Genomic DNA, 10,621 nt, shown 5'->3' with positions numbered 1-10,621 from the left:
TCACCATCATCAACTTTTTGAGTCTCTTTGACTTCAGCTTGATGGCATCTGGTTAGTTCAACCTCTCTTTTGCAGCAATGTTCGCAGTCATTTTTGCAGGGTCTTCGGCTCAGTCTGTTGGCATTTCCATGAGATTTTCCTTCTCTGTATTCAATATCATAATTATTCTGGTCTATCTTTCCTATCCAACGTGTCAGTTGTCCCTCTGAGTTCTTTAATGATCTTAACCAGTGTATTGCAGCGTGGTCTGTCCTAATGGTAAATTTAGCCCCATAGAGGTAAGGATGGAAATATGTCTGACTCTTTACTATAGTAAGGAGTTCTCTTCGTGTTACACATTATTTCCTCACTGGTCTATTCAGGACCCTATTGAAGTAGGCCACCACATGCTCGTTTTCACCCACTTTCTGAGACAACACTCCTCGAATTCCGACATTACTAGCATCACATTCCAGTATGTACAGCAGTGAGGGATCTGGAAGCTTTAAAAGTGGAGCGGAGGCCAATTTTTCCTTCAACGTCCTGAAAGAACACTGACACGAAACTGTCCATTCAAACTTCTGGCCTTTTTATTCAAATCATGTAGTGGAGCAGCTATAGTTGCAAAGTCCTTCACAAACTTCTGATAATAGGTACACAGTCTCAAGAAACTTCTTAACTCTCCCACATGGTCTGGTGTTGGCCAATTACGCACTGCTTTCACCTTGTCAGGATCAGTTCGCACACCATGCTCACTTACAATGTGACCCAAGTAAAGCACCTCTTTCTGGAACAAGTGGCATTTCTTGGGATGGAGTTTGAGGTTTGCTGCTTTCAAATGTTACTCCTCTAGCTGGGATAGTTCCTCATCATATGTTGCTGCAAACACAATGACATCATCCAGCTACACTAGGGCTATCCTCCATTGTAGGCCTTCCAGTACTCGTTCCATCAGCCTCTCGAATGTTGCTGGAGCATTGCTAAGCCCGAATGGCATCACACAATATTGCCAGAGACCTTGGCCATAACTAAATGCAGTTTTAGGTTTATCTTCTTCAGCCATTTTCACTTGATGGAAACCCGACTTTAAGTCCAGAATTGAAAACCACCTGGCTCCACTTTGAGCATCAAGTGTATCATCAATTCTTGGCAGTGGGCATGAGTCCTTTTTGGTTATACTGTTAAGAGTCCTGAAGTCCACACAGCAATGTTGGGTCCCATACTTCTTCTGGACTAATACGATAGGAGCTTACCAGGGGCTATCTGATTTCTCGACTATCCCTTCCTTAATTGAACCATCCATGACCTTCTCTATCTCTTGTCACTTTGCTGGAGCTATTCTCCTCAGAGGGATCTTTATTGGATTGTGAATGCCTTGTTTATTCTGTGCTCTACAAGGTTTGTGCAGCCGATGTCATGATCTCCTTTTGAAAAGACGTCTGCATAATTCGCCAAAAGTTCCCAAACGTCATTTCATCAAAGTTAACTACACACTTCCTCGGTAGTAAGTAGTCCAACCCTAATATGCATTGGTCTTCAATGTCAGCCAAGTATACTTTGTGTCTGTCCTTTATGCCCATGCGCTCAATAATTATCCACACTGGTTCCCACAACCTTGCATAATGTCCTGTCACACCACAGAGCTTCTGTATGGCTTCTGGGACTCCTTTGTAATCCAGCATTTTGATACTCACAAGGGTTTGCTGAGATGTAGAATTTATGACAAAATTGCACTTTTGGCCATCCAGCTTTCCTGTCATATAGACACTATGTGTGATTGGCATTTTACACTCAGCTGTTGGGACTTTCACAATGGGGGTGGTGGGTGTCCCTCAGCACCACCACTACTGGTTTCCCAAAGCTGACTTATTGGTAGTATTCTTCTTACACTGGCCCCTCATATGTCCTTGCTCTCCACTGTGCCAACAACCTTTCTGGGTAGCAGCCTTTCCTGCTGTGGCATCTTTCTGGTGTTGAAGTTGCCGGCATTGAGCTCTCTTATGCTCAAGTTTGTTACAGTGCCAGCAAAGACCCTCAAACTTCTCTGAAAGCTGCCCTTTTCTGTCCTTGAATCCTGATGACTGTACCAACCTTGGTACCTCTGTGCTGGACTTAACGTAGGATTCGAATTCAAGAGCTCTGGCCATTGCATCCTGCATAGTAGAGGGGTGTGCTTGCTTTACTTGTATCTTCTGTTGTGGACTGTCCAAGGTGTCTACAAACTGATCCCTCAGCAACAGCTTGAGGACAATTAGGTGGTGCAGTTGGGTAGGCCTTGTGTGCCATACTTTCCAAATCCTGTGCCAGCTCTTGCAGGCTCTCCCCTTTAACACTGACTCTAGCCCTAAACCTAGCCATGTGGACTTCGGACTGATTATGAGTTCCATACCCGAGTTCTAGAGCGACTACCAGTGCTCTCTAGTTGTGCCTGTCGTCTGCTAACAACTGTCCAAGTATTTCCAGTGGTTGTCCCTTCAAGCTTGTTGCCAGTTACACTGCTTTATGCTCTTCTGTCCATTCATTCATTTCTGCCAATAGCTCAAATTGTGCTCTATATTCTTCCCATGGTGCCTTCCCAGCGAATTCCTGTGGCTTGCTTCGTACTAGGGCCACCTTACCTACTGAAGCCCTGAGATCAGGTCCTCAGTGTAGCAGTTAACGTGCAGTAGTCTGGTGTGATGATCTGACAGATATTCTCTCAGAGGTTTGTAAGATTTTGCCAGCCCATCCCAAACACAGTGCACCTCTTCCTCCAGTTGCAGAGGAAACTCCCAATGTTTCAGTGGTTGGAAACATCTAGGCCTCCATCCACCTGAATGCTTGCTCTTGGCAATGCTGATTTGGCAGCTATATTTGGCACGAAACAATCCCTGATAGGACACTTGAAGATCTTACCACAGTTTCCTGATATCTATTCCTGATATTCAGGGTTTATCATCATCAACTTGGTGACAGGTAGACAGGACATCATCATCTTCTCTCCTGTCAGCATTATTGTCAGTTCAAAAGACCTACCTTCAGTGGCTTGATAGTAGTTGGTTGGACACCAGATGGTCTTGGGGGCTTTATGGAATTTCAGGATCAAACCATTAGTGGCTTCAGTTAGTTTCCTGACTGTTAGATATACAGTACTGTTCGTTTTAAGTTTAATACGAGAGTATTATTTAGTTTATATAGTGTGGACGTTAAAGTAATTTATTTTTAGAAGTGATAGTTATGGCAAGCTTGCTTACATAACTGTTTACGAATAATTTGCTGCGTAGTTCTATTGTTGTGAATTGGCGTCATGTTACTCGAACCTTCTGAATTTTTCTCGTTGTTTTAAGTGAGTGTTGTTACATTTTAAGGTATCAGTTTGTAGAAAGTTCTAGGCTTCATTTGGGCAATATATATATATATATATAGACGACCAAGATAGTTCAATTAAGTATATTAGTGAAAGTAAAACATAGTTAGAGAGCGATATAGTCAAATAGATTTAGATTGTGTGTATATTTTTAGCCATAAAAAGTGTACATTGGCGACTTTTAAAGTGTAATAATTGCAGATTGTATTGTAATGTCGCAGTAGAGAAGAATAATTCGTCTTGTCAGTTGGGTTCTAAAGTAACTAAACCAGCTTGTGTGGACTTTTGACGAAAAGAGACGATTACTTGAAGCTCTGGATACAACTGTGGTGATTAATCATGTAATGAACATTTGTATATACTTTAAGTTGTTTTGAATACATTATTTTAAAGCAAGTGGATTGTGTGCTGTCCGTTTATTCTTGAAATTTATCGCCAACAAGTCACAGAACCTACTTTAAGGAATCCTACCCTTCCACATATACCTAAAAGCTGTGACAGTAATGTTCGGTTTGTTTTCTATAAATGCATTTTCATCCATGGGCTCTGCTGAAGTAAGGTCAGGCCGGCCACAGGAGTCTTTATTGTGGCAGAACATTCGTGAATCTACTTGAAGTCACCAAACAAGAAGCCTTCGGTGTAATCTACTTCCATTTTAATACAGTAACATAGTTAAAGTAACACTAACAGAATGAAAACACACACGTTGCTAGTTGAAAACATAATAGCCAAAAAGGGTAAAAATTTGATCTTAAATAGAAAAGGTCAATATTGCCATATATAGCCAGTTGTATTTTAATTGGTCAGAAAAGTTTCCCATAGCAAAAATAAAGGTGGATACCCGATATTATGTAGGAGATCTTGAGGCTATGTGTATCAAGGAACCAATATACAACTTGGTGATAGGAAATATACCAGGTAGTAAACATTTGAAGGAAGAGCAGAAGAAAGACCCTTCACCACAGAAATGTAGGGACAGTGCTCGAGAGGAAGTCAAGCACAAGACAAGTAGGAAAGAGACTTAAAAAACAGAGGACTGGAAAGGAGAATTGAACCGGACCTATCAAAACAGTTTTGCTTGGGAAGCCAAACTCAAAGACAGTTAGAAACACTTATAACAAGAAGGCCAAGGGTCGACAAACTCACCATATATTTGCATTACTATACATACTACTAAAAGGTAGTTTCCGACAATAATCAAGCAGCTATCATCCAATATTCTATTGATGTCTCACAGTGAAGCTATGCTTAATAGCTTAGAAAGTAATAGCTGCAATTCTCTTTTGTCCAGTCAAACCTGCACCAAACAAATCGTTTTAAGTATGTGATAACGAAGTGGAAAGCACACAATTTAATGCATCAATTGTATATGGTGAACATTATCTAATAGCTCTGAAAGCATGGAATGTCACCGCCTTTCAGTAATTAATATTTATTATTGGTGACTATCCTAACTCCTGATAATAAAGTAGTATTCACATAATATAGTGCAGTCTCTAAGCTGGAACTTTTAGTTATTGGTGACTTTCCCTAGTTGGAACACAAACTTATGCACATTGGCCAATGCAGACCTCAGCCACTCCATATATTATTGTGGACACTGTGGTACATCTGCCCTTGTAAAGGTCTAAAATCAACATACCACTACAATCAAGGTTCAACAATAGAAACACAATTTATTCACAGAGTAGGTCACGAGAGTACAACCTCATTTGATTATAAATCTACCTACTCTTCTGCTATGTTAATAGTATCTGTACACAACCGCTAGGGAAGTTAATGTCAGTTTTATCATACATATATACATATATATATTTACTCAAAATACAAATGATTATGTTTAAGGTGTGTTAGCATTTTAATGCAACTAAAAATTCATAGATGAACTAAATGGTAGTAGGAAATAATAAATGAACGATAAACACAACCATAATCATAGAAAATAGAATTTGCTATCTTACACATTAAAAGGAATGTTAATACATCACATCCGTATGAACATCTTCTGTGAACACCTAGTAGACCTGGATTCTGTTATGCAGTATATGTTAATGATGTACAGGATACTTTTGTCCCAGTGAATTCAGAAGGGATAAAAAACTTTTGTATTCTAAGATTTACTGGTTTTGCGTAGAGTAATTGGATAGGAACCACAGGATAGCTACAGGTTCGCTAGAAAATTTATTGTACAGCATAAATCTGACTCTGGCTTCAACTAATTCTGACACAAAGAAAGAGACTGGACACAAGTTTGACACAGTAAAATCATTTTTATTCAAATCACACTATAATCAAAGTAAAAGACAGTTACATATATACGACTGTTACCATTTAAATTTAATGTGAATGTTATGATTTATATAGCGCGAGTTTGAAATTTAGTTACTTTTAAAAGTGATAATTTATCGCAGGTTTGTTTGCATAACTGTTTACAGATCATACGTTGTGCAGTTCAATAATTATGAATTCGTGATTGTTATGTTATTGCGTCATGTTAGTAGAACCTTCAAATGTTTTCTCGTTGTTTTAATTGAATATTATTGCATCATAATACCTCGTAGTGTATAAAACATTCTTAGCCTCTTTGGGGATATAAATACGCGTCGAAAATTTAGTTGGAAATATAGACAGAGCTAAACTGAATGATTGTGAGTTTAGTCATAAAGAATGAATAGTGGCGAATTTTAAAGTGAAATTATCAAAGACTGTATTGTAATAACAACAGGAAGAATAATTTGTCTTGTCAAATTGTGTTCTAAAGTAATTGAACTAGCCTGTGTGGACTTTAACGAAAAATAAATGTATTTAAACTCTGGATACGATTGTGATAACCAACAATGTAACGAACATTTGTATATACGCTAGACTTGTTTTAATATGAAATTTTAAAACAAGTGGATTATGAGCTATTTGTTTATTGTTGAAATTTATCGCCAACAAGTTACAGACAACTACTGTAAAGAATCTAGCCTTTATATAAAACCTGAAAAAGACAAATGTAAGTGTGGCGCCTTTATTGGAATGAGATATGATGTTGAGTAAAAGCTCTCAACAGTAAAGTTTAAAATAAAATAGAAAAGTTGAAGTTAAAGCTCAAATTATCTACATAGATGTTTAGCTGTCAGAGATTGTTAAGTTAAGTCAAGTTGTTCCAGACTCAGAAAACATAGCAATGTATACTATAAAAAAAAAATGTCATTCTTCTCAAGATGCAGGTGCTACACACGTGACTGGTGGTCACTATCACTTTAAAGGAAGAGATGTTATATCCCTGGGCCCATCACCTGATTTTCCAGTAGAAAATATCACTATCTCCTTCTATACAAGGTGTGCTATGCTACATCGAACTTTACTACCAAAAAGTACATTTGAGGCCCTTGTTAACTGACCTAGTTCTGTGAGCAACAGGGAAAAGAGCTTAAAGGCTCCCTTGATTGACTTTCTATGTTAAGATTAAAATGTTCAATAAGCACAAAAAAAATAAAACATACGTATATCAATTAATGGTGCAACCGCTTTTATTATCAACAATATTAGGTTCAAATACCTACCTGTTCAGAGCTTACGTACAGCTTCTACTGAAACATAAAATTAGCTTCAATCTGCCGTATGGAGTAACCTCCACAAGCCAAAACTAAGAGCATATGACTGTCCACTTCATTGTCATATAGCAGAGGGGAACAATTCCATAATGTTTCATTTTATACTCATTTGATTAACTGTCATTTGGCTTACAATCGAAAATATCGTTAACAGCAAGAATATCCAACTGATGAGACAATTCATTCTAACATTCATACTTACAAACTGTCTTTATTTTTTTTTACTTTGATCTAAGTAGGTAGCTTTATTTGAAAGGAAGTTAATAATTGTTTTAAATACTGTATGTTAAGTACACTATTCTACCAGAAGTTATGGAACACATCTCTGATTTGAGGGAAATGGATGTGATGACGAAATATGCAAATAGTTTAGCCTATAAAGGTAATCAGCGGTTCGCTCGGAAGTCATTTCAAACTTTTACACCGAACGATGAGTACACGGAAAGAGTTAACAGAGTTTCAGAGGGGAAAGACAGTTAGATGTCATTTGGAGAAAATGTCTGTATGTGCTATTGTACAACAATTAAACATTCCTAGGTTAACTATTGGAAACGTGCAGAAGAACCAAGTCCACAGGTGACAATGAGCACAAAAAACGACCAGGTAGGTGTAAAATACTGACTGACAGGAGCCGATGCGCCTTGAGAAGCCTAGTTACCTCATCTCGCTGTCAGACCGTAAAGAATCTGTGTTTGGAGATACGAGCAGCAACAGGCAATTCTGTAATTGTTTCCACGGCACGTCGAGAGGTGCATGCCATGCATTTTCATGGAAGAGGTGCAGACCACAAGCCTTTGATAAAAACATATGCACACCATTGATTGGCATGGGGAAGGCACACCAAATCTAGACCGTGGATCAATGGAAATTGGTCCTGTGGAGCGACGAGTCACACTACACGCTCTTCCATTATGATGGACGTGTTTTGGTATGGAGGATGCCTGGATAATACATATTACAGCGAAGTTTGGAGGTAGCAGTATCATATTCTTGGACTAGGTCCACTGGTCGCTGTGGATAGATCCATGAATGCTGAGTCCAACATTGATGTTCTGAACAATTCTGTGTTCTACATTGTGGCAACTTTATGGTACCGGCCCTTACACCTTCCAACTTGATAACATGTCACAAAGCAAGGATTGTGAACGCATGGTTTGAAGAGAATAACTTCGGAACATTGCAGTGGCCAGCACAGAATCCCGACCTCAACCCGATAGAACATCTTTGGGCAAGGCCCAGATGGCCTTCTTCAGTAATGGAGCTTACTAATGCTTTAAAGGAAGAGTGGAGCACAATACCACCAGCTTTCTACCAGAAATTCGTAGACAGTCTTCTACGACGCATTGATGCAGTCATTAAGGCCAAAGGCGGGCCAACACGCTATTAATTTCTTGGACAAAGACATGTTTTATTCATAACTACCCGTGCCTCATGATTTTTGGGAGGGTAGTGTATATTTGTCATGATATGCTATATTTGAGAATTTAGTTCGAATGTGGATATCATTTATGATAATTCATATTTATGAAATATTTATTTATATTTTATTACAAAGTAATATTCCAACTGTGTAGACTCTTACATTTCACTTCATTTCAGTTGGTTATAATTTGATTTTGAATTTTGATTTATAGGTTCTTATTGCCCCTGATTCATGCAGTGTTTTGCAATATGTTACCTTACAACATAAAGATAATATGGTTGTATTCATCGGTTGTTGTAGATATGTGAGAATTAAAAATAAATACAACTAAAACGTACTAGCAATGGTTGTTGATTGGTTTATTTTGAGACAATGAATTTAAATAGGAATGATACAATTACACTTGATATAATACATAATTATGAAACAGTTTTTTACATTATAACATTCGATTTACACCGTGAACGAATACCTGGAAGCTAAGGAACAGTGCGCTTGATCAAATCGCAGGTTATTTCTGTGATTTTTATGTTTACCGTTTTTATTTTCTTTCTGTGTTCCACCTTCGTTGCGTTTTACTTTTTAATAAATTACTTAAATTGAAAAAAATTATAATAATTAACCAACTCTTAATCTGATTGATCTATCTATACCCGTTTATTATATCATCCAAAACTTTGTAAAATCGTATGAATGAATTGATATTATTGTTTATTAATTAAATGTACGTTTTCACAGTGTTGGAGTATGTTGGTACAAAGCAGCGCCTGACAGTTTCAACGGGTTATTTGTACGCCTATCCTCTTGTTGGTTGTATATTACCATGGGTGGCTTATGGACTTCGCAGTTGGGAAGCCTTCAATGTAGCTACTTGCGCTCCTTTAATCGTTATTCCCCTTATAGTAAAGTAAGTTTTTCATTCTTTAAACATTAGAATTCTTTACTTGCATGTTATTTCCAAAATTTTCCTCTCGTAGAAATGTTTGTATTTGTTCTTTGTAAAGGCCATAAATAATTGATTTTGAGAGAATTTGTATTTTTTCTTAACCTAGATTTATTCCCGAATCTTTGAGGTGGATGGTTACCCACGGCAAGACTGTAAAAGCAAAAAAAAACTCTGCAGAAAATTGCTCATGTTAACGGGAAAAATATTGAGGATGAATTTTTTGACACATTAAAGGTTGGTATCATATCCTATGTTATGGCAGTGTTTTAATTTCTTGACTAAGATACTTTTATTGTAAATGTTTACTCGATAGTTTTATCACAAAAAATAACATTTATAAATACGCAAGTAAAGTAAAAATAAAAATAAATATTTGACAATTCAATAAATCATGGAATTGTCAGAGTTTACTTCGGTGGCATATTACACAAATTGTATATCTCAGTTACTGCACTGTAAGTAACACGAACGAGAAAAAGTAAACAAGACCACCTGTGTTCAGTAAAATATTTATAAAACTGTTTTAATCGATTTTGAACTTTATGTAGAATATTCTATATCTAATAAAGTGTTTTCAGTCATGAGTAACTCCGCAGTATAATTAAAACAGATCGGCAGTTATAAATAAATAAGCGAAATTATATTTCACTTCATGCTTCATAACTTACTGTTATTAAACATAATTGTCACCTGTTAGTCCTAACATATATTTTAACTAGCAAAGCCAAACTTAAATATTACTAACATAAACTGGGGCAGTGTGCCGCCCCTTTTACTATTTATGAATTGTGGTACCGACCCGTCTGTTCGATCCAAAGGCACCAGTCCTTCACGATGTACAGCTTTACAAGTAAAACATTAATACCGATTTTTGGGGATCGGCCTTCGTTCCACTAATAAATTTCATCTAAATTAGTTGAGCCAGTTCCTCAAAACAGCTTGTGACACCAGACGGATAATTCTCCTTTATAAATATATAGACAGACAATACAATAAGTTTTGCTGGTTATTTGTGCGTTGTATAATTCTTCAATTCTGTTAGAATAACTGCATACATCGGAGCGCAGCAATTTATTCATGGAGGTCTAGACATGGAAGTATGTCCTTGGAAAGAAATCGTGTATCTTGCTACGTGAACTCTGCTTTTTATTTATGGCGCACTTTTCATGAAAAAGATTTCATTTGAGTTTAAAGATCTATATTGCTCAAAAGCTTAGGTATTAGTTCCAATTTAGTTGTTGGTATAACTTTTGACATGTAGATATGTTTCAATGATAACGACACAAAACAAATCCTAATACAATAAAACAACAAATAAACTTAAT

At 37.1% G+C, this 10,621-nt stretch overlaps 1 protein-coding gene across 1 annotated transcript in view; it reads left to right on the top strand.

Moving 5' to 3' along the window:
• Positions 1 to 9,777, top strand: part of LOC106471391 (solute carrier family 22 member 1-like) — a 36,404-nt gene extending 26,627 nt beyond the window's left edge. Inside the window, exons 4-5 of the mRNA XM_013931989.2 lie at positions 9,089 to 9,257; positions 9,403 to 9,777. Of these exons, the coding sequence (XP_013787443.1) occupies positions 9,089 to 9,257; positions 9,403 to 9,490 (257 nt within the window). The 3' untranslated portion in view covers positions 9,491 to 9,777. The remainder of the gene's footprint in view (positions 1 to 9,088; positions 9,258 to 9,402) is intronic.
• The last annotated feature ends 844 nt before the right edge of the window (positions 9,778 to 10,621 follow it).

Source organism: Limulus polyphemus, unplaced genomic scaffold (assembly GCF_000517525.1).
Source record: "Limulus polyphemus unplaced genomic scaffold, Limulus_polyphemus-2.1.2 Scaffold4594, whole genome shotgun sequence".
Lineage (NCBI taxonomy): Eukaryota > Metazoa > Arthropoda > Merostomata > Xiphosura > Limulidae > Limulus > Limulus polyphemus.
This window is presented reverse-complemented; position numbering and strand designations above follow the sequence as displayed.